The sequence below is a fragment of the Bos indicus genome, chromosome 6 (genome assembly GCF_029378745.1).
Source record: "Bos indicus isolate NIAB-ARS_2022 breed Sahiwal x Tharparkar chromosome 6, NIAB-ARS_B.indTharparkar_mat_pri_1.0, whole genome shotgun sequence".
Lineage (NCBI taxonomy): Eukaryota > Metazoa > Chordata > Mammalia > Artiodactyla > Bovidae > Bos > Bos indicus.
The window spans coordinates 5,833,702-5,858,949 of record NC_091765.1 but is presented as its reverse complement, the minus strand read 5'-3'; the positions used below and the strand labels follow the sequence as shown (position 1 = coordinate 5,858,949).

Sequence of the window (25,248 nt, the reverse complement as noted above, 5' to 3'; positions counted from 1 at the left end):
GGTAAAGAATCTGCCTGTAGTGCAGGAGACCTGGGTTGGGAAGATCCCCTGGAGAAGGGAATGGCACCCCACTCCAGTATTCTTGCCTGGAGAATTCCACGAACAGCGGAGCCTGGTGGGCTACAGTCCATGGGGTCTCAGAGAGTCGGACACAACTGAGTGACTAACACTTTCACTTTCATAGTTTTGATAGTACTTGGAATTTATTTTAATCATGTGTTGTAAGACACACAGACTTGGAAATGAGTGTTTATGCAGCAAGAACCGTCACAGATTCTTAGAAACAGGAGGCATAGCCTACCCTGCAGGTTTGGGCGGAGGGCACATGGAGAAGCTCCAAAACTGGTCAGTAGGCAGAAGGTGTGGGAGAAATCATAGGCAGGGGCCTTTACTGTGGTTTCCATGGGCAGGTACAATTGAGGCAGTGTGAGCAGGGTTATGGCACCCCACTCCAGTACTCTTGCCTGGAAAATCCCATGGACAGAGGAGCCTGGTAGGCTGCAGTCCACGGGGTTGCTGAGGGTCGGACACGACTGAGCAACTTCACTTTCACTTTTCACTTTCATGCATTGGAGAAGGAAATGGCAACCCACTCCAGTGTTCTTGCCTGGAGAATCCCAGGGATGGGGGAGCCTGGTGGGCTGCCGTCTGTGGGGTTGCACAGAGTCAGACACGACTGAAGCAACTTAGCAGCAGCAGCAGGAGCAAGCAGGGTTAGGATTGGCTAGTGTGAGTAATTTCCGCAGTCTCTGGGAGCATAGGGATTTGTTGTCTGGTACTTAGCCTTTGGAGTGATTGAGACAAGGGAATATTACCCTGGAGTGTAAGAGCCCAATAAAGAAGGTGGTTGGGGATATGGACTCCGGATTGTTTGGTTTACATTTGAAAAGCACATGCAAGGGAGAGTTGTTTATTGTCCCTAAAAAATTGGCTGACACTGGGAGGGTGTCAGCCCTCCAGTTCTTCCAAGCTAGTGAGTATGTAATCCAGGAACTACCTAGTATATAGCTCTGATCTACTAATGATCGACCAGAAAATCCTAAACTGTTATAAATAAAATAGGCCCATAACACCGAAAAACTGCCTAGGGAACCATGTATAAGGCAGGAACTGAATTAGCCTTGAAGTACTGGGGCTGACTCTGATATTCCCAATATTCATGCTGATGAAGCTCTGTGCTACTGATATAAAAATCTTTCTTTAGTAGTTTTAGGGGGTTAGATCGGGACAGCTGAAAAAGATTAAATGAGAATGGCAAGGGCAGAGGAGCAGCTTTTAAAATTTGTTTTCAAGGTGAGCCATCAAACTGAAATAAAATATAAGATGTGAAGACAGTAAAAAAAAAAAAAAAAAAAATAACCAGTCAGGAGATGAATTCATTCCAGATAAAACTGAAAAGTGTTGAGCAGTCTTAAAATGACTTTAAGTCTTTTTAAAATCCTATCTTAGTCTACTCAGGTTGCCATAATGTAATGCCATAGACTAGATGGCTAAAAAACCATTTATTTTCCTACAGTTTTGAAGGCTGTTAAGTCCAAGATCAAGGTGCTGGCAGGGTCTGCTAATGGCAAGAGCTCTCTTCCTGGCTTCTGGAGGGCTGCCTTCTCACTCTGTCGTCACAGGTCAGAGAGAGCTGATGGCTCTTCCACTTTTATAGGGACATCAGTTCCAATGTATCAGATTACTACCCTTCTGACTTCTTTTAACCCTAATCACCTTGAAAACTCTATTACCAATACAGTCACATGGGCGATTAGGGTTTCAACATACAAATTTGAGGAGGTGACACAATTCACTTCAAAGCAATATGCCTCTAGCTGCCCAAAATTCATGTCTTTATCATGTGCAAAATACATTTGTTCTGTCCACATAGCCCCCAAAGCCTTAATTCATTCTAGCATCAACTCTAAAGTCCAAAGTCTAATCTAAATACCATCTAAATCAGATATGGATGAGATTCAAGGTACATTTCATCCTGAAACAAAAGTTCTTCTCCAGCTGTGAACCTGCGATATCAGACAATCATGTGCTTCTGAAGTACAGTGGTGGTTCAGGCATAGACACTCCCACTCCAAAAGAAAGAAATAGGAAAGAAGGATAGGGTGACAGGTCCCAAGCAAATCCAAAACCTAGCAAGGCAAATTCCTTTAGATTAAAAAAAAAAAAAGTATTGGAGTGTAGTTGCTGAACAGTGTTGTTAGTCTCTACTGTACAGCAAAGTAAATCAGTTATATGTATACAGATATCCACTCTTGGATTTCTGTCCCATTTAGGTCATCACAGAGCACTGTGCAGAGTTCCCTAGCTATACAGTAGGTTCTCATTAGTTATCTGTTTTATGCATAGTAATGTATATATTTCAATCCCAATCTACCAATTCACCCAGCCCTTCTCTTCACCCCTTTGTGTTCATATGTATGTTCTGTATATTTGTGTTTCTGTTTCTTTCTTTGCAAATAGGTGAAAGTGAAAGTCAACTTAGTCATGTCTGAATCTTTGTGACCCCATGACTATACAGTCCATGGGATTTTCCAGGCAAGAATGTTTAGTGGGTGGCCATTCCCTTTTCCAGGGGATCTTCCCAACCCAGGGATTGACCCCAGGACTCCCGCATTGCAGGAGGATTCTTTACCAGCTGAGCCACCAGAGAAGCCCTGGTGCAAATAGGTTAAGCTGTACTCTTTTTTCTAGATTCCACATAGGTGTGTTAATATACAGTATTTGGTTTTTGGACTCACTTCACTCTATATGACAGTCTCTAGATTTATCCACATCTCTACAGATGACTCAATTTTGTTTCTTGTTATGTTTGAGTAATATTTCATTGCCTATATATATATATATATATATATATATATGTATACACACACACACACACACACATATATATTATACATTATACAGTGGAAGTGACCAATAGATTCAAGGGATTAGATATGTTAGACAGAGTGCCTGAAGAACTATGCACAGAGGTTCATGACAGGAGGCAGGGAACAAGACCATCCCCAAGGAAAAGAAATGCAAAAAGGAAAATGGTTGTCTGAGGAGGCCTTACAAATAGCTGTGGAAAGAAGAGAAGCAAAAGGCAAAGGAGAAAAGGAAAGATATACCCATTTGAATACAGAGTTCCAAAGAACAGCAAGGAGAGATAAGAAAGCCTTCCTCAGTGATCAGTGCAGAGAAATAGAGGAAAACAAGAGAATGGGAAAGTCTAGAGATCTCTTCAAGAAAATTAGAGGTACCAAGGGAAAATTTCATGCAAAGATGGGCTCAATAAAGAACAGAAATGATATAGACCTAACAGAAGAAGAAGATATTAAGAAGAGGTGGCAAGAATACACAGAAGAACTATACTAAAAAGATCTTCATGACCCATGTAATCATGATGGTGTGATCACTCACCTAGAGCCAGACATCCTGGTATGCAAAGTCAAGTGGGCCTTAGGAAGCATCACTGTGAACAAAGTTAGTGGAGGTGATAGAATTCCAGTTGAGCTATTTCAAATCCTAAAAGAGGATACTGTGAAAGTGTTGCACTCAATATGCCAGCAAGTTTGGAAAACTCAGCAGTGGCCACAGGACTAGGATAGGTCAGTTTTCATTCCAGTCCCAAAGAAAGGCAATGTCAAAGAATGTTCAAAGTACTGCAAAATTGCACTCATTTCACACATTAGCAAAGTAATACTCAGAATTCTCCAAGCCAGGCTTCAACTGTACATGAGCCATGAACTTCCAGATGTTCAAGCTGGATTTAGAAAAGCAGAGGAACCAGAGATCAAATTGCCAACATCCACTGGATCATCAAAAAAGCAAGAAACTTTCAGAAAAACATGTACTTCTGCTTTATTTACTATGCAGACTGTGTGGACCACATCAAACTGGAAAATTCTGAAAGAGATGGGAATACCAGACCACCTGACCTGCCTCTTGAGAAATCTGTGTGCAGGTCAGGAAGCAACAGTCAGAACTGGACATGGAACAACAGACTGGTTCCAAATCAGGAGAGCAGTATGTTAAGGCTATATATTGTCACCCTGCTTATTAAACTTACATGCACAGTACATCATGCAAAATACCAGGCTGGATGAAGCACAAGCTGGAATCAAGATTGCCAGGAGAAATATCAATAACCTCAGATACACAGATGACAGCACCCTTATGGCAGAAGGTGAAGAAGAACTAAAGAGCCTCTTTATGAAAGTGAAAGAGGAGAGTGAAAAAGTTGGCTTAAAGCTCAGTATTCAGAAAGGTAAGGTCATGGCATCTGGTCCTATCACTTCATGGCAAATAGATGGGGAAACAGTGGGAACAGTGACAGACTTTATTTTGGGGGGGCTCCAAAATCACTGCAGATGGTGACTGCAGCCATGAAATTAAAAGTCACTTGTACCTTGGAAGAAAAGTTATGACAGCATATTAAAAAGCAGAGACATTAATTTGCCAACAAAGGTCTGTTTAGTCAAAGCTATGGTTTTTCCAGTAGTCATGTATGGATGTGAGAGTTGGACTATAAAGAGCTGAGTGCCAAAGAAGTGATACTTTTGAACTATGGTGTTGGATAAAACTCTTGAGAGTCCCTTGGACTGCAAGGAGATCCAACCAATCAATCCTGAAGGAATTCAGTCCTGAATATTCTTTGGAAGGACTGATGTGGAAGCTGAAACTCCAATACTCTGGCCACATGATACAAAGAACTGACTCACTTGAAAAGACCCTGATCCTGGGAAAGCCTGAAGGTGGGAGGAGAAGGGGACAACAGAGGATGAGATGGTTGGATGACATCTTTGACTTGATGGACAGGAGTTTGAGCAAGCTCTGGGAGTTAGTGATGGACAGAGAAGCCTGGTGTGCTTTAGTCCATGGGGTCGCAAAGAGTCAGACATGACTGAGCAACTGTACTGAACTGAACTGATACACACACACACACACACACACACACACACACACACACACACACACATATTAGGTTTCCCAGATGGCGCTAGTGGTGAGGAACCTGCCTTCCAGGAGATGTTAGAAATCCCCTCCAGTATTCTTGCCTGGAGAATCCCATGGACAGAGGAGCCTGGTGGGCTATAGTCCATAGGGTTGCAAAGAGTCAAAGACAACTAAAGCAACTTAACATGCATGCATGCATACATACATACATACATATCCATGCTTTATCCATACCTCTGTTGATGGGTGTTTAGGTTGCTTCCATGTCCTGGCTATTGTAAATAGTGTTGCAATGGACATTGAGGGGCACATATCTTTTGGAATTATGGTTTTCTCCAGGTATATGCCCAGGAGTGGGATTTCTGGGTCATATGATAGTTCTATTTTTAATTTTTAAGGAACCTCTATACTGCTCTCCCAGAGAAGGCAATGGCACCCCACTCCAGTACTCTTGCCTGGAAAAGCCCATGGACAGAGGAGCCTGGTAGGCTGGAGTCCATGGGGTCATGAAGAGTCGGACACAACTGAGCAACTTCACTTTCACGCATTGGAGAAGGAAATGGCAACCCACTCCAGTGTTCTTGCCTGGAGAATCCCAGGGACGGGGGAGCCTGGTGGGCTGCCATCTATGGGGTCGCACAGAGTCGGACACGACTGAAGCGACTTAGCAGCAGTAGTAGCATACTGTTCTCCATAGTGGCTGTATCAATTTGCATTCCCGCCAACAGTGTAAGAGGGTTCCCTTTTCTCCATACCCTCTCCAGCATTTATTGTTTATAAATTTTCTTGGGAATAATCCTCTTTGGCTCCACACCCCGCCTTCTGGACCCACTGGGGTGTCAGTCCTGTGGCTTTGCCAGGTGGAGGTCTCATCCCCAAGGCTTCAGTTGGAGGCCATCTGGCCTGTTGAAACCAAGGTGACGGCCCAGGCTTTGAAGCTTAAGAAGGAATCTGATGATCTCTGAATGGCCTTTGGAGTCTTTCTTTTTGTTTCTTAAAGAATAGTGTACATTTGCAGCCAAATAGCTGCAAATAGCTTCCCTCTTACAGAATCTAAGCAGTTTAACAGCCTTCTTTCATTTCGTCCTGTTTCAGTATCCCTAATTGGCAGTGTTTCTGCTAATAAAATCCTATATCTATTCCTGGTTTTTGCTGAGGTGGTGGATAATTTTGTGATTCTAATCCCTACTAGTCTTATTTTCAAAGGTTGTATAGCCATGCCCTCTATTTTTTCTTTAGAAAAAGCTTACTTTTGTATGTGTGTGTGTGTAAAATGTAGAGACTGAAAATTTTCTAAGTATTGAAGTGCTGCTTCCTTTTTGCTCAACAATTCCTTCTTCAGTTCAGCTCCCTCTTCTTGCATTTTATTAGAAGCAGTCAGGAGGAACCACACTGGTCCTTTAACAGTTTGCTGAGCAACCTCTACAGCTAAAAACCCACTTTTTTGGGTATTCCATTTTATTTTATTATAAAAATCAATTTTTATAGTTGCTATATGTTGTCAGTGTCTGATATAGTAATTCATAATTTGTAAAGGTTATATTCCAAATATAACCTTTATAGTTATAGTTTATAGTTATCATAAAATATTTGCTGTTATTTCCTTGTTGTACAATATCCTTGTAGCTGATTTTATACTTAATAGCTTGTACCTCTTAATTCCCTATTCTTATCATGCCCTTCCCCTCTTCCCTCTCCCAGTTTGTAACCACTATTTGTTCTCTATATCTGTAAGTCTGCTTCTTTTTTCTTTTATTCACTAGATTCCACATATAAGTGATATCATACAGTATTTTTCTTTGTCTTACTTATTTCACTTAGCATAATCCTCTGCGCCAGGTCCATCCATATTGCTGGAAATGGCAAAAAAACTTTTCTTTTTTATGGCTGAGTTGTATTCAGATCAGATCAGTCGCTCAGTCGTGTCTAGCTCTTTGCGACCCCGTGAATCGCAGCACGCCAGGCCTCCCTGTCCAGCACCAACTCCCGGAGTTCAAACTCACGACCATCGAGTCAGTGATGCCATCCAGCCATCTCATCCTCTGTCATCCCCTTCTCCTCCTGCCCCCAATCCCTCCCAGCATCAGAGTCTTTTCCAGTGAGTCAACTCTTCGGATGAGGTCGCCAAAGTACCAGAGTTTCAGCTTTAGCATCATTCCTTCCAAAGAAATCCCAGGGCTGATCTCCTTCAGAATGGACTGGTTGGATCTCTTTGCAGTCCAAGGGACTCTCAAGAGTCTTCTCCAACACCACAGTTCAAAAGCATCAATTCTTCGGTGCTCAGCCTTCTTCACAGTCCAACTCTCACATCCATACATGACCACAGGAAAAACCATAGCCTTGACTAGACGGACCTTTTTTGGCAAAGTAATGTCTCTGCTTTTCAATATGCTATCTAGGTTGGTCATAGCTTTCCTTCCAAGGAGTAAGCGTCTTTTAATTTCATGGCTGCACTCACCATCTGCAGTGATTTTGGAGCTCAGAAAAATAAAGTCTGACACTGTTTCCACTGTTTCCCCATCTATTTCCCATGAAGTGATGGGACCGGATGCCATGATCTTCGTTTTCTGAATGTTGAGCTTTAAGCCAACTTTTTCACTCTCCTCTTTTACTTTCATCAAGAGGCTTTTTAGTTCGTCTTCACTTTCTGCCATAAGGGTGGTGTCATCTGCATATCTGAGGTTATTGATATTTCTCCCGGCAATCTTGATTCCAGCTTGTGTTTCTTCCAGTCCAGCATTTCTAATGATGTACTCTGCATATAAGTTAAATAAGCAGGGTGACAATATACAGCCTTGACGTACTCCTTTTCCTATTTGGAACCAGTCTGTTGTTCCATGTCCAGTTCTAACTGTTGCTTCCTGACCTGCATACAAATTTCTCAAGAGGCAGGTCAGGTGGTCTGGTATTCCCATCTTTTGAAGAATTTTCCACAGTTTATTGTGATCCACACAGTCAATGGCTTTGGCATAGTCAATAGAGCAGAAATAGATGTTTTTCTGGAACTCTCTTGCTTTTTCCATGATCCAGCAGATGTTGGCAATTTGATCTCTGGTTCCTCTGCCTTTTCTAAAACCAGCTTGAACATCAGGAAGCTCACGGTTCACATATTGCTGAAGCCTGGCTTGGAGAATTTTGAGCATTACTTTACTAGCATGTGAGATGAATGCAATTGTGCAGTAGTTTGAGTATTCTTTGGCATTGCCTTTCTTTGGGATTGGAATGAAAACTGACCTTTTCCAGTCCTGTGACCACTGCTGAGTTTTCCAAATTTGCTGGCATATTGAGTGCAGCACTTTCACAGCATCATCCTTCAGGACTTGGAATAGCTCAGTTGCATTTCTATCACCTCCACTAGCTTTGTTCGTAGTGATGTTTTCTAAGGCCCACTTGACTTCACATTCCAGGATGTCTGGCTCTAGGTCAGTGATCACACCATCATGATTATCTGGGTCGTGAAGATCTTTTTTGTACAGTTCTTCTGTGTATTCTTGCCATCTCTTCTTAATATCTTCTGCTTCTGTTAGGTCCATACCATTTCTGTCCTTTATCGAGCCCATCTTTGCATGAAATGTTTCTTTGGTATCTCTGATTTTCTTGAAGAGATCTCTAGTCTTTCCCATTTTGTTGTTTTCCTCTATTTCTTTGCATTGATCACTGGAGAAGGCTTTCTTATCTCTTCTTGCTATTCTTTGGAACTCTGCATTCAGATGTTTATATCTTTCCTTTTCTCCTTTGCTTTTTCCTCTCTTCTTTTCATAGCTATTTGTAAGGCCTTCCCAGACAGCCATTTTGCTTTTTTGCATTTCTTTTCCATGGGGATGGTCTTGATCCCTGTCTCCTGTACAATGTCACGAACCTCATTCCATAGTTCATCAGGCACTCTATCTATCAATCTAGGCCCTTACATCTATTTCTCACTTCCACTGTATAATCATAAGGGATTTGATTTAGGTCATACCTGAATGGTCTAGTGGTTTTCCCTCCTTTCTTCAATTTAAGTCTGAATTTGGCACTAAGAAGTTCATGGTCTGAGCCACAGTCAGCTCCTGGTCTTGTTTTTGCTAACTGTATAGAGCTTCTTCATCTTTGGCTGCAAAGAATATAATCAATCTGATTTCGGTGTTGACCATCTGGTGATGTCCATGTATAGAGTCTTCTCTTGTGTTGTTGGAAGAGGGTGTTTGTTATGACCAGTGCATTTTCTTGGCAAAACTCTTATTAGTCTTTGCCCTGCTTCATTCCGTATTCCAAGGCCAAATTTGCCTGTTACTCCAGGTGTTTCTTGACTTCCTACTTTTGCATTCCAGTCCCCTATAATGAAAAGGACATCTTTTTTGGGTATTAGTTCTAAAAGGTCTTGTAGATCTTCATAGAACCGTTCAACTTCAGCTTCTTCAGCGTTACTGGTTGGGTCATAGACTTGGATTACTGTGATATTGAATGGTTTGCCTTGGAAAAGAACAGAGATCATTCTGTCGTTTTTGAGATTGCATCCAAGTACTGCATTTCGGACTCTTTTGTTGACCATGATGGCTACTCCATTTCTTCTGAGGGATTCCTGCCTGCAGTAGTAGACATAATGGTCATCTGAGTTAAATTCACCCATTCCAGTCCATTTCAGTTCGCTGATTCCTAGAATGTCGACATTCACTCTTGCCATCTCGTTTGACCACTTCCAATTTGCCTTGATTCATGGACCTGACATTCCAGGTTCCTATGCAATATTGCTCTTTACAGCATCGGACCTTGCTTCTATCACCAGTCACGTCCACAGCTGGGTATTGTTTTTGATTTGGCTCCATCCCTTCATTCTTTCTGGAGTTATTTCTTCACTGATCTCCAGTAGCATATTGGGCACCTACTGACCTGGGGAGTTTCTCTTTCAGTATCCTATCATTTTGCCTTTTCATACTGTTCATGGGGTTCTCAAGGCAAGAATACTGCAGTGGTTTGCCATTCCCTTCTCCAGCGGACCACATTCTGTCAGATCTCTCCACCATGACCTGCCCCACGGGCATGGCTTAGTTTCATTGAGTTAGACAAGGCTGTGGTCCTAGTGTGATTAGATTGACTAGTTTTCTGTGAGTATGGTTTCAGTGTGTTTGAGTTGTATTACATTGTATATATGTGCATTCCATTCATCTGTCAATGGACCTTTAGGTTGCTTCTGTGTCTTGAAAGTGGAATAATACTGCTATGAACATTGGGGTGCATGTATATTTTCGAGTAGAATTTTTGTATTTTCCAGATATATACCCAGGAGTGAGATTGCTGAGTCATATGGTAGTTCTCTTTTTAGTTTTTTTTTTAGAAACCTCTGAAGTGTTTTCCACAGTATGAATGGATGCACTAAGTGAGAAGTTAAAAGCTTTTAACAAAGAGCCAAAAAACCAAATAGAGATGAAGAGCACACTAACTGAAGTAAAAAATGCATTCGAAGGAATCAACAGTAGATTGAATGGTACAGGGCAACAGATCAGTGAGCCAGAAGACAGAGGAGGGTGAATCACTGCCGCTGAAATAAATACTCATTTTTATTGCTTGCAAGTTCTCTTTTTCACAGAACTAGAACACCAGTTCAACCAAGTTCTTTGCCTTTTATCACATGGTTATCTTTTCTTAGTTTCCAGTAACATCTTCTTCATTTCCATCTGAGGCTTCACCAGGATGACCTTGAATTCCATATTTCTACTAACATTCTGTTCATAATTATTTGTTTATTCTCTAAGAAGATAGACTGCCTCTCAAGCTCTCCTCTTTTCTTTCTGAATCCTTACTAGAATCACCTCTAACATCTATAGTTCTACCAATATTGTTCTCACAGTAACTCAGGCTTTTATTAGCATGTATCTCAAAAACTCCTCCAAGCCTCTGCTCACTACCCAGTTTGCAAAGCCCCTTCCACATTTTTAGGTATTGATACAGCAGCAGGCTATTTCTTGGGGTACCAGAATCAGAAAGGAAAAGGAATGATCTGTATTAAAAATATATGTATAAAATCATAAGGATAGGAAAAAAGATCCAGTTGGTAGCCCTAGAAAATATATCAGCATTTGAAAACTCATAAAATTTAAAACATAAACTCTGGAATGGGACAAAGTTAAAGACCTAACAAACTGGAAGAGAGAACTAAGAATTGTACCCAAGATGCAGCATAAAGAAAAACATTGAAACAATTTTGAGATATCATGTTCAAGAATCCTTGTTTAATAGAATTTTAATGGGATGCTAGCAAAAGATAATAGAGGAATGTTACAGCAGCATATTCAGAGAGATAATGTCTGAGAAGTTTTAATATGTATAAATAAAAATCAATAAGGTAAACACTTATCTACGGTGTACTAATCCAATAAAAGTTAGAAGAAGGAGGACAAATGAAGCCATTAGAAACTGCTGATGAAACTAAACTATGGAATAAAATGGTGTAACTCAAAATACATTGTAGTGACAACAGATGTAAATAGATTACATGACTCTGGTTAAATTAAAAATAAAATTACTAGCTTAGATATTTTAAAAAAATCAGTTATATGGTGTTTATAGGAGACACTGACACAAAAACACGCACACCACCAAATCTGTGCACACCCACCCTAAAACAGAAAATTTAAAAAGAGAAAAAGCAAAAGAGATATTCTAGGCATATATGGACCAAAAGAAGAGCTGAAATAAAAATATTATTCAAAATAGCATATAAAGCAGATGCATTAACATTAATAAAGAATATTTATGAAGAGTATAAAAATTATAACTTTGTGTATGCTTAATATAGATGTAGACTGTAACCCCCCTCCAAAAAAAAAAAAAAAAAAACAGCTATAAAAACTCAGAATTACAAAATAAAATTGACAAACTTAATATCATAATGGGAGAGTTTAACACCTCTCTTAGAAACCTCTAATTTGGAGAATATACAGAGAGGATGTGAGTAACACATATGCTGCTGCTAAGTCGCTTCAGTCGTGTCCGACTCTGTGCGACGCTATAGATGGCAGCCCACCAGGCTCCTCTGTCCCTGGGATTCTCCAGGCAAGAACACTGGAGTGGGTTGCCATTTCCTGCTCCAATGCATGAAAGTCAAAAGTGAAAGTGAAGTCGCTCGGTCGTGTCTGACTTTGCCATCTCATGGACTGTAGCCTACCAGGCCCCTCCACCCATGGGATTTTTCAGGCAAGAGTACAGGAGTGGGTTGCCATGTCCTTCTCCAGAGTAACATATATAGCATGATTTTAAATATATATATATATATATATATATATATATATATACATATATACATATATATCTTTGTACCCAAAAGAGAACCCAACAGAGAATACACACTCTTCTAAAGCATGCATGCAACATTTAAACGTTTAAAATTTACTATATACCTGCAGTCGCAAAGAATCACAATCATTCACATATTATCTAGTCACTACTCTATTAAAGTTAGAAATTAGCTGTTACAAATAGTAATGAAAATCCTTCAGTATGGGAACCTGAAAAAAAAGAAAAGCATAAACAATGTATGGATTAAAGAATAATTCACAAAATTATAACATGTATTGACTGAATGATTGAAAAACTAAAATACTAAAAAATAAAAATAATTATTTGAGATATAGCTAATGCAGTGGAATAAAAATTGAATATATATATTACATTCATATTCTAGTCAATATATCATAATTATTAATCACCATAAAGAGAATTAGTTTCCTCTTAAAGCCTTTCAATAGCTCTCTTTCTGGAATCAATCATCAATATTTTCATCCTTAGTATCTTTGCTTTGCTTTTGAAAATATTTAACCCTAATTACATCACTAAGTGAAAATTGTCTGATGATTACACAGATCTTACTAGCTATAGTAAAGACTAATATCAGAAAATCGAATTGCCTTTTATTCATTCTACATTAGACAGGTGGGTCCTTTTATAGTTTATCAGTTCCTAGAATCTTTTCTAAAATTAATAACTTGATTTTCTTGGTGAGTATCCTAGGGGGAAGCTGACCTTTATTCGCCATTTCCACATGGCAAGAATCTCCTCTGTGAGTTACAGTTGACAGACTGTTTTCAGCTTTTCTTTATCTCCTGTTATTTCTCCTCTTCAGATTTGAGAGACTTTTGTGTATCTTTCTTGGCCTAAAAACGCACAGATACACTGCCCAGCCATGTTTTTACCCCTTTTTGTTATGGAATTGTTTCTACTTAAAAGAAAATTTATACAAGCATGCAATTATTCCCAAATATATCACACCGATATCCCATTTTTGCTAGATGAATAAAAACAGTGACTACCAGAACTTGTGAACAGTAAAGACTTTAAGGTCATATCTAAAACTTATGTCTTACTGCTACTCACTGAAATTCCATTTGTGCTGTTTTCTACCTCTTCGGTTTTAAAATTTGCAGTCATTACCAGTCAATGTAAAATTTCTGTACTCTTAGAAAAATTCAGAAATTCATTTATACCTTTTTTAGTAGACATTTACCCAGGCATTAAAAGTAATATAAAATTAACACAACGGGTAATCATTCACCACAGGAATTTGGATTGTTGAGCTATGTATAAAAATACCAGTGTAATTCCTGATGGTGCATAGCAGCATATGAGCCAATATCTAATGGGGTCAAATGTTTATGCATTATAAAAGAGCAATTAATTTGAGCTGGAATGGTCACAGGTGTCTCTTGTGAAATTTCTGAGTGAGTAGAACCCAAGTAGCTATCTAGTTTGTGTATATTTAGAGACAAAGAGGAGTTGATAATTATACTTAGAGATATGTGTGTGTCTTGTTCAGGAAACAGTGAAGTGTCTGACCTAGCTAAAGAAAAGGATCTACACTGAGAGATAGTGAAGAAAAAATGGATTACTGGAGCAGGTTGCATTGTAGAGGATCTTCTGTGACCTAAGAAGGTAAACTAAGAGCAGTGTTTATATATGTATGTTCCTAGGATTGTTCATTAATAGGGTTCCTCCAAAACGACCTCTCAGGTCAGATGTGGAAAATACTGAGTTTCTTTACTGTGAGTCTTCTCTAAGACATTAATATGTTAATGGGCATTTTGATTTCCGGTAGGAAAATATAGCATTTCCCAAATCTGTTTGACCCTGGAACCCTTGCTATGGAAACAATGCATGGATCAAGTATTCTATATATATTGGTATCCATCTCAGTCGACAAACTGTAATATATTAAGATATGTACTGTTGTATAGTTTTAAATGGTACATTTCTAGTGTAATCCTTTGTTCCCAGATTGGCAGAAATTCAAGGTCTTTCCATTTTCTCCATGAATGTATCATGTTCTGGAGTCTTCTTATGCTAAGGAGTTAGGTGATTGTGGAATGAGGCATGGCATTTATCCACTGTGTCATCTGTGTATGCTGGACATCTGCTGAAATGTCCTACTTGCTCTCTTGTCCCAGGTGATTGGCCTGTACCACTATTGCTGAGACATGTGTTACTCAAATCCAGTGGTTCTCTTTGTTCCTTCCATATGGTAATTCTCATGTTGCTGGGAATAACTTCACTGATCTGTTCCATGTTGAGGTACAAGAAATTCTGTATGAATGTATGATGCCCCATCTTTCTTAGACATGTTATTTAATTGTTCTCTGGGGGCTTCCTAATTCCCCTTGGTTTCTATTTATGAAATGTGGCATGTGTTCCATACACCTAATGATTTAAGGATTTTCCCATGAGGTTTCCACCTAGATCTTTACCCTCTGCCATGTGTTGTTTTTGTTTCCTAGGAAACTAAGTTTTCAAAACTCATAAGCCATAAAATGCTCTCTTTTTCTCTTATGCTTCTGTAATTTCTTCTCCTCTGAGGAAATGATCTAGCTGTCCCTTAGTTTTTCTAGTGGTTAGTTTCAAACCAGCTTTTTCACTCTCCTCTTTCGCCCTTTTCAAGAGACTCTAGTTTGTCTTCACTTTCTGCCATTAGAGCGGTATCATCTGTATATCTGAGGTTGTTGATAATTCTCCCAGAAATCTTGATTCCAACTTGATTCATCCAGCATAGCACTTCGCATGATATACTCTGCATATCAATTAAATAAGCAGAGTGATGATATACAGCCTTTCTAAATTATGAACCAGTCCTCTGTTCCATGTTCGATTCTAACTGTTGCTTCTTGACCGGCTTACAGGTTTCCCAGGAGGCAAGTAAGGTGGTCTGGTACTCCCATCTCTTTAATCATTTTTCACAGTTTGTTGTGATCCACATGGTCAAAGGACTTCCCTGACAGCTCAGCAGGTAAAGATACCACCTCCAACACTGGAGTCTCAGGAAACATGGATTTGATCCCTGGATCAGGAAGATTCCCCTGAGGAGGAAATGGCAACCCACTCCAGTATTCTTGCCTGGAAAATCCCATGAACAGAGGAGCTGGTGGGCTACAGTCCATAGGGTTGCAAAGAGTTGGACACGACTGAAACAACTGAGCACCATGCATACATACAGTCAAAGGCTTTAGCATAGTCAGTGAAGCTGACTATAGATGTTTTTCTGGAACTCCCTTACTTTCCTCAGTAAATAATGAATAACTCACTGTCTTTGTAGTCTTCTGTGGAGCCCTTTTCTACGGTGACTCTTGAAAAGCCTCTCTTGCTGTTGGGAACCCTTCTTCTACCATATGAAGTAGGCCGGTTTTCTTGTTGAAGACATGGGGATCAACCCAGAGCCAACTTCAAACAGCAGACATGTAGCTTACTCCAGGTTGAGCTGCCAAGTGCTTAAAAGTTCATAAGTGATCTTAGTTGAGACCCAAACTGCCAGTTGAGCCTCTACCAAAGTGTTAAAATGAATCATAAGCAAATGAAATAGTTTTCTAACCTATTTCTATTGCATCAATATAAAAATGTACAACACAGTACAAAAAATATGGTAGGAATGAAAGAAGAGATACTTTGGGGGGAATATTTTCTCACATACGGATATATGGGATCAAGAAAAACTGAAATGGTATAAGCTGGGACCTTGAAAGGTCTTATTTTTCATTGAATGATCCAAAGTGGTTTTCTTGGTTGAAGTGCCTCGTGTTCATTCTTGTGCCAGGAAATTCATTTATTTCTGGATAAAATCTGAGCATTTAATTCAAACTCAACAAAATTATGCAAATATTTTGTAAAAAGTATTCTTGAGTGAGATATTTATTATAGGATAAAGAAAAAGGAAGGATAAAGTGTGATTATGGAGACTGTAATCTTCGGGGACTGTAATCTTCGGGGACTTAGAATACTGTAGACAGGTCAGTGGATGGACCCATCCTTGATGAGGTCATGGCATCATACTGCAGTTGTCCCTTTTTGTAAAACATTGTCATTCTCACTGGCTCAGATTCAAGAGATTGTTCTTTTATCACTGATGAAATGAAAGCAGAGAGATCTTAGTTTGAACATGTTCTCAGATATTCAGTTCAGTTCAGTCGCTCAGTCGTGTCCGAATCTTTGCAACCCCGTGAATCGCAGCACACCAGGCTTCCCTGTCCAGCACCAACTCCCAGAGTTCACTCAGACTCACATCCATCGAGTCAGTGATGCCATCCAGCCATCTCATCCTCTGCCGTCCCCTTCTCCTCTTTCCCCCAATCCCTCCCAGCATCAGGGTCTTTTCCAATGAGTCAACTCTTCGCATGAGGTGGCCAAAGTACTGGAGTTTCAGCTTTAGCATCATTCCTTCCAAAGAAATCCCAGGGCTGATCTCCTTCAGAATGGACTGGTTGGATCTCCTTGCAGTCCAAGGGACTCTCAAGAGTCTTCTCCAACACCATAGTACAAAAGCATCAGTTCTTCGGCTCTCAGCTTTCTTCACAGTCCAACTCTCACATCCGTACATGACCACTGGAAAAACCATAGCCTTGACTAGACGGACCTTTGTTGGCAAAGTAATGTCTCTGCTTTTCAATATGCTATCTAGGTTGGTCATAGCTTTCCTTCCAAGGAGTAAGCATCTTTTAATTTCATGGCTGCAGTCACTATCTGCAGTGATTTTGGAGCCCCCAAAAATAAAGTCTGACACTGTTTCCACTGTTGCTAGGCTCAAGTAGTACTAACTCTAATCTCATGAGACTTCTACTAGCCCTATTAATTGCTTCTTTACAGATTTGTTTTACATCAATTATCTTATTTAATCTTTACAGCAATCCTAAGATTTAGATATTTTTTATTCACACTTTAGAGATGAAGAAACTGAAACTGAGCTAGAACAATTGGCCAAAGTTAACCCAACTGGTAAATAGTGGTACAAGAGTTGATAGCCTGGAAAGTTTTTCTGATATTAGTCCTTTTTTTCTCAGTGATGCTGGTTCTTTTCAACCTAATTCAAAGGCACTAGAAACCTGCAGTGCCTCAGGGACCACTGACCTGAAAAAGGAAGGAGAGGGGAATAAACCAGGCAGTGCTCTGGGCCCCTCAACCTAGGTTAAGCCAGAGCACATCTTTTATATATGAGTTGCATTTCAAGTTTTATTTTAAAAATTTCCAAATGCAATAATATACTGTGAGGTTCGTTTTGAACTGTGGTATTGGAGAAGACTCTTGAGAGTCCTTTGGACTGCAAGGAGATCCAGCCAGTCCATCCTAAAGGAGATCAGTCCTGAATATTCATTGGAAGGACTGATGCTGAGGCTGGAAATGCCAATGTTTTTGCCACCTGATGTGAAGAACTGACTCATTGGAAAAGACCCTGATGCTGGGAAAGACTGAAGGCAGGAGGAGAAGGGGACGAGAGGGTGAGATGGTTGGATGGCATCACCGATTCGATGGACATGAGTTTGAGTAAGCTCCGGGAGTTGGTGATGAACAGGGAGGCCTGGCACGCTGCAGTCCTCAACCCCAAGGACTTGGGGTCACTGTAGTCCTTGGGGTCACAAAGAGTCAGACACGACTGAGCAACTGAACAGAACTGAACCATGATGTCTCCTAAAGCTTACTAGTAGCTTCCTGAAATCAGAACAGTCTTCTCCTTGCTTTGATCTCACAAGTGGGAAACTTCCCATGTCTTGGAGCAGATGGAAATTACTGCCCTTAGAATGTGCTTTGGGCTCTAGGATCTCCCACTGACCCCTGGCAGCCTTGCTGTCTTTGGCATCAAAGCCAGTTACATTATTCACGTACCTGCAACCTTCTCACTGTTATCGGTAATATCAGTGATATCACTGTTATCAGAACTCACTGACATCTCTCCAAAGAGACAAGTGATATCTTCTCCAAATATCTTGAGACAGTTTTCAATGAGAAATTGTATGAAAGAAATCTGTAACACAAAGGGGCAAAAAATGGGGTATTACTTTACATATGGTGTAATAGTATATCACATTTCATCCATGAATCTTGGCTCTAACAAACAATGCAAAAGAAGTCTGAGAAAAATTCAGACTTGATTAAAGTATATATATATATATAATATATATATATATATAATATATATATATTATATATATATACATCAGCTTTTTCTAAGAAATAACTGATACTTTCAAGAGTACTTTGGGCTCAAATTTTAAAATTCTTTAAGTCAGTGGGCTAGTTATAATATGTGGCCTGGTTTAATAACTTAAATTTTGTAATGATGGTTACATGCTTAAAACTAGGATGACTTTTAAGCACCACACATAGGATGTTTGGAACAAAAATGTATATTCTCTTATTAAGTTTTATTTATTTTTATTAAAAATTTTCTAGTTTTATTGAGATAGGATTTATATATGGCATCTTATTAAAACTTATAAAGTATCGAATACAACACAAATTGTGAAATTCACTTCAGTGAAGAAATAACTGAAACGTGGGTAGCAGAGGTTTCTGTGCGGGGCGGGAGGGTTTGTGAAGGAAGAAAGCATCTGGAGAGAAACATGTCTGTCTGTCTAACTACATTGCCATGCCTCACACTTGCTGTCCGGGGCAGCTTGGGGAAGATCTGTGATCATATTAGGCATGTTGTGGCTCTGTTAGGATGTTCTGAAATATTTTACTAGCTTCCTCATCCTCTGGCGGAGACACAATGGAAGCCAAATACTTTCCTGAATGAGCCACAGCTGGCAGAGTGCGGCCAGTATGTGTGGAGCCTCAGGTGCTCATATTGCCCAGGCCGCTAAGGTGTGCCGACAGTGACCAGATGTATTGGGTGTTGTCATCATTGTGTAATGATGAAATCATAGTTTGGAGGCTTGTATACCCTCAGTGATTAGGCTGAGAGTTGAACCTTGGCTCTCTGATTCCAAAGCCAGGTTCTTTTCTATCATATCATCCTACTCTTACCTCTCTATCATTTAATCTCTTGGGTGGCAAAGGGGAAGTGAGTCAACTGTTCTCAGTTATAATACACCTTCCCATGCCCAACCAGAGTAGGACTCTGCCACTCCAAGGCAGTGTAATTAAAATGTGCACTTTAAAAACTGGTTCATCAGAGTTAATACTACAGACTTCAGGTTCAAGATGGGGACTCTGCCCCACAAGGCATAAGAATAAGAGATCTCGTTACCTTTTTGGTAAAGTTTCCTAATTCTGAGCTGCCAGAATTAGGCAGATGAAGAATGCTTGGGGTTATACACACTGATAAATTATAAGCTGTCATCTGATTGGATGAGGAATGTTGCTCAATATTGCGTAAAACTGCAAAAAGATATCGCAGAAAAACTACATTGGCTCTCGGCAGCTGGTCTAGAAGCCTAAGGACAGAAAACACACTTATAAATAAAGCGAGTCATTTTGCTTAGTAAGTGGAAATACAGAGAACAAAGTACTTCTTTTTATACCATGTACACAGTCCATTCTCACAGTTCCAGGCATGAATGCATACAAAATGTTTCACTGAATTTAATTCCTGATTCAGATAAGAACTACTCTGGTTAGTTATGTGTTTGTATTTAAGATCATACCACTGGCGGATTGGTTCTTTATCATCTCTTTTGAGACCAGTGGATTTCACCTCCATCAGTTTCGTGTATTCAGAAGGCATAAAATGGTCAAGCATTCCATGTTAATAAGATTGGTGACAATTACAGTGTGACCAATAAGGCATGCATCTCATTTCAAACTGGCTTCCATGGGCATGATCAAGTGAAACCCCGTGATACTGGTCATTATTTTAGAGGACACAGCTGTAAAGTATAAGCTAATATTTTCCTAAGAGTATGTTGGTTGTATTTTCTCAGAGTTGAGTAATTATGGCATCATTACCTCTGGGTCGCCTTTATTTTGTCGTCCTCATTCCCTTGATCAATAACATCAAGCCATTTATCATAGAGACTGGCTGAAAATATGCTTCCTTGGATATTTCGAAGAAAATCCTTATATAGATCAAAAAGTATATATTATTCTTAGGATAAACTCAATGGAGAATTTTCAAATAACATATTTACTTGAAAAATTCAATTCAGTCCTCAATTGCTTCACAGCAACGCACACTGATTCACACAGAGCTTGGCTGTGATTCTCCACAACCTTGCACACCTAGATGTACTGGTTGGATTTTCCCCAACTAAAATTAGAAGCATAAAAGTAGAGTCTGGGCTGTAGTGAGAATGCAGCTAAAGCTCCTTCTATCACCTGGAACTTATCTCTGTGTACATGTTAACACATTAGTACAAACTGGCAAGGCCTGGTGATAACTCATCCTAAATCCTATTAGTTTCTTGAAAAGAAACGCACATGCCCATTTTGTTTGTTTACTTCAGACACATGCTTGCTTGTGATTCAAGAAAGAGAAGTTCTGAAATAAAACAAACAAAATTACACCCCTACATGGTCTTCTACACATATTAAGAGAAAACCTGAAGTATGTGTGCTCTTTGGGAAAAAGCTAGTATCGAAATAGCTTCAATCTTTTTCTTTAAAAAAAAAATTTTTTTATTGTCATTCAGTCTCTTAGCCGTGTCTGACTCTTGGCGATCCCATGGACTGCAGCCCACCAGGCTCCTCTGACCATGGGATTCTCCAGGGAAGAGTACTGGAGTGGGTTGCCATTCCCTTCTCCAGGGGATCTTCCCAACCCAGAGATCGAACTTGCGTCTCCTGCATTGGCAGGCAGATTCCTTACAACAAAGACACCTGGGAAGCCCTAAGATTTCATATGAAATCTAAAAAGTGTAAGTAGAAGGAAAATAAGTCAAGTCAGAGTGGTGACAGTGTGAGAATGAGTTGACATTTTGTTGCTGATTCTGGAAGTTGTCTTTAGGAGCTGAGGGCAGTCTCAAGTTGACAGCAAGGATGAGGAGATCTTAGCTCTACAACTGCATGGAACTGAATTCCAACATCTGAATGGGCAAGGAAATAGATTTGTCCCTGGGGCCTGCAGAAAGGAATGCAACCCTGCTAACACTTTGGTTTCAGCCCACTAGGACCTGTAACAGATTTCCTACTTGCAGAACTGCAGCATAATACAATACTATTGTTTTAAACCCTTAAGTTTGTGGCAAGCTGTTATAGTCATGAAAGAAAACTAATACAACAGTCTTCTCTTATTAATTTGTGTAAGTTCTTCGTAATTTTGAATAGAAATTAAAAATTCCAAAGGCCGTAAAAAAAAAAAATATATATATATATATATATATATATATATATATATATATATAAAAGTTCAGTTCTACAGGCTTTTAAGCAGCAGGTGTTAGAAATAAATCAAAACCCCCATGGGTAAACTACATGGTACCCTTACAACACTTTGAATGGAATATATCCACCCAAGGAGGAAACTGAAAATTTAGATACATTGCAACTTGACACCTGTGGGATAGAATATGCAGATATCAGCTTCCTAAGTGGAAGCCTGAAAACTTTATCCTGATGACCAAGTCTTAATATCATAGAATGGGGCCTATTAAAAGAGATGAGGTTGTAAACTGTTGTGCAAACTTGCCTTGCCAGTTTCAAAGGCACAACTTGCTTCTACTGGTCTTAATATACAGCCTGCTACTGCTACTGCTAAGTCGTGTCAGTTGTGTCCGACTCTGTGTGACCCCACAGACGACAGCCCACCAGGCTTCCCCTTCCCTGGGATTCTTCAAGCAAGAACACTGGACTGGGTTGCCATTTCCTTCTCCAATGCATGAAAGTGAAAAGTGAAAGTGAAGTCGCTCAGTCGTGTCCAACTCTAGCGACCACATGGACTACAGCCTACTAGGCTCCTCTATCCATGGGATTTTCCAGGCAAAAGTACTGGAGAGGGATGCCATTGCCTTCTCCGAATATACAGCCTGACTTCTCTTACTAGTATCTTCTATAGGCAGTGTTTCTAAGGTAACTATCATGATTGTAATCCTGTTAGTGTTCGCTTGTTTCAGTACTTATTGAGCTGCTGTTTGCGTCAGGCACTCTCTTGAGTACTGAGGATAGAGTATGAAGGTAATGTACAAAGTCTCAGTCCTCTCATACTTTTTCTTGGAATTGGTATACAGTACCCAATGCTGGTCATCAGGGTTTCACTATGCTTCTTATGGAGTGTCCGCAGTACATTTGGAAGGAGGAAACACTCCATTTCAGTTCAGCCATTCAGTCCTGTCCTACTCTTTGTGACCCCATGGACTGCACACCAGGCTTTCCTGTCCATCACCAACACCTGGGTCTTGTTAAAATTCATGTCCATGGAGTTGGTGATGCCATTCAACCATGTCATCTGCCTTTGGCTTCTGGGAGTCTGGGAGTGTGCAGCAGGGCCTTTGCCTTGTGTACCAAACTACATGCACTTGGAGTGTGTCTCTTCTCTCTCCTGAACCCTGTGCTGTAGAATCGATTGGTGAGACTGAGTATGGTTAAGCCAGGACATGACTCATGCAGAATATGCCATGGTATTTGCTATTGGACCACTGTTTATACACAGTTTAATGACAAACTCAATGTGGTTCTGACTATATATTCATTTCTGATTTACACCAACTCCATGGTTGCTTTGACATATGGTATTCTCAAGGCCAAAGTTCCAAGGTTTGATTCCCCACCAAGATCAATCAACTTTAGGAAGAGAAAACTTTGGGACTGTCAAAGACCTGTACCCATAAGTAGCCACCCACTTACTAGTCTGTGCTTATAGCATGGAAACAGGCAAGAGCCTAGTAACACTTGCTCAAAAGTGAAATCAGTTCCAAGTGTGCACCTTTTAGAGGGTAGCACTCTACTTGCTGTTTGCATATCTAGTGTGTATTATTATGGGTCAAGTGTCAAGGGGTCAACTCTAAATCATACCTGCACTGTTGGTATTACCATACAATCAAACATTAATAGGGGACAAGGAAACACCATATGTTATTTGATTTCTAAGATAATTTTAATAACCTGTCTGTAGTTATTACTACATCAATATATTTTTGTTCATAGCTGCTAACAAGTACCAAGATGGACTGATTAATTTTTTCTTTCTGTTGTATTATCGCCCTGGTAGAAATTTAACTACACACTGGTGATTTAGCTGTATCATTTCAAACTCAGTCTATTTTTTGTATAAACCTATTGAATTTTGCAAAATTCCAAACAGATTTTGATTGTTGCACTCCCTTTAAAAATAAGATTTATAAGATTAGGCATGTAGTAAAACTGGTTACCATGTAACTGTAACCTTGGGTGGTGGGTTAAACTTACAAATGTTAACAAAGCCCATTAAAGATGGTAAGGGAGATAAAAGGAGGAAAAAGAAGGAACAAATGGTGGCATCATCCCTACACTAATTTTCAAGTAAAAGGCATTGAGACACAGGGGAAGCAAGGATGATGAAGTGATCAGAGATTTTGGTGGCCTCACTAAGGGTTTTTTGATTCATTATAAGACAAATGGGCTTCCCAGGTGGTGCTAGTGGTAAAAAACCTGCCTGCCAATGCAGGAGATGCAAGAGATGCAGGTTCGATGCCTGGCAGGAAGATCCCCTGGAGAAGGGCATGGCAAACCACTCTAGTATTCTTGCCTGGAAGATTCCATGGACAGAGGAGTCTGCTGGGCTTCAGTCAATGGGATCACAGAGAGTCGGCTGCGACTAGGCGACTAACACACACAGACACACACACACACACTAAACACACGAGTTTACCATAGTGAGTAAACATCTGTCCTGCATCCATGTTAAGTTGCTTCAGCCGTGTCCAATTCTGTGCCACCTCATGGACTATAGCCTGCCAGACTCCACTGTCCATGGGATTCTCCAGGCAACCATACTGGAGTCGTATGCCAGTCCCTGTTCCAGGGGATCCTGGCAACCCAGGGATGGAACCCAGGTTTCCTGCATTGAAGGCGGATTCTTTACTGTCTGAGCCACCTGGGAAGTTACTTCTGTTAACTGTTTCCAAAAGCTTCATATGAATTTTATTTTGGAAATGTGGCCTTCATTAGGAAGGTGATGAGGAAGTCATCCAAAGCAGGAAGCTTGTTTTGGTAAACACTCAATGTGTAAGTGGGTATTTTGAAATATCTTGTTATTCCTTTGCATGGAGTGTTCAGGAGTCAAGATGTGCAATGAAAAAGGAAAATATCTAATGTATGGGGCTTATAACATCTGCGGTACCTTCCTTCAGTTTTGGCTTTGTGAAGTGTTTTTCACTTTTCAGCTCCTTCCTCTCTTATGCCTATTAGGTTTCTTGGGCATTCATAATGAAGGATCAGTCATATACCTTCAGATTTACCGTGCGTGGATAATGGTCAAACTTTCCTTACCTTTAAGACGGAGGCAATAACAAGAATTGGTTCCTCATTCAAGTTCACTGTGTCTCCACAGTTTAGTTTCTTCTTTAGGGCTCTGCATGATTTTATACTGGGTGACTTTCTGAAGATGCCTTCTGTGAACGGCCCTTTTTCATTGATAAAGTAAAGCATATCCTATAGGGAAGGAAAGAAAAGAAAACTGTGGGACATTTCATGTCTAGAAGCCCAGAGCACAAGCTTGCTCCTGTTTTGACAGACCTGTGGTATATGAGGGTACAGTTAAAGAACAGCACCGAAGTCAATTTGAAATTTTTTCTTCAGTGTCTCTAAATATATTTTCGACCCAACAATCGATTTGACATTCATACACTGAAACATTGTAAACACTTGTGTAATCAGATTTTCCGTTTCAGTGAATTTACTGTGTTAAACGTCTCTGCTTTGAGGCCTTTGTAGATTTCACACTCTCTTCGTTCACCGCTCCTTTCTCTTTATTCACTATTATACATGGTCTTCCCTAAGTGTGGAAATCTTTTTGCCATATTCATGCTCCATTTGTTTCTTCCCCTTCCAGGGACTGTCCACCCCATTCAGTCCTGTTTCCTGTATTCCCTCCCCTCAAAATCAGGCTCAATACGCCTCTCCTCCTTCTCCGATGACATTCCTGTCTCATCAGCCTTTCTAGTTCCTTTT

At 40.1% G+C, this 25,248-nt stretch overlaps 1 protein-coding gene across 32 annotated transcripts in view; it reads right to left on the bottom strand.

Annotated features, from left to right (window-relative positions):
- LOC109553295 (mitotic spindle assembly checkpoint protein MAD2A) overlaps positions 1-25,248 on the bottom strand; it is a 651,283-nt gene that overhangs the window by 412,352 nt on the left and 213,683 nt on the right. For 3 of the 32 annotated variants that reach the window (XM_070790788.1, XM_070790786.1, XM_070790787.1), the window contains 5 exons: positions 24,568-24,729; positions 20,113-20,222; positions 19,415-19,601; positions 18,049-18,187; positions 12,703-16,294 (listed from right to left, as the gene is read on the bottom strand). The exons of 28 other annotated variants lie outside the window; for them this stretch is intronic. In XM_070790788.1, coding sequence (XP_070646889.1) covers positions 16,164-16,294; positions 18,049-18,187; positions 19,415-19,601; positions 20,113-20,222; positions 24,568-24,729 — 729 coding nt within the window. In that variant the 3' untranslated portion in view covers positions 12,703-16,163. Of the gene's footprint in view, positions 1-12,702; positions 16,295-18,048; positions 18,188-19,414; positions 19,602-20,112; positions 20,223-24,567; positions 24,730-25,248 lie in introns of those variants that run through there. One more of the 32 variants, XR_011567001.1, reaches the window with a different exon arrangement.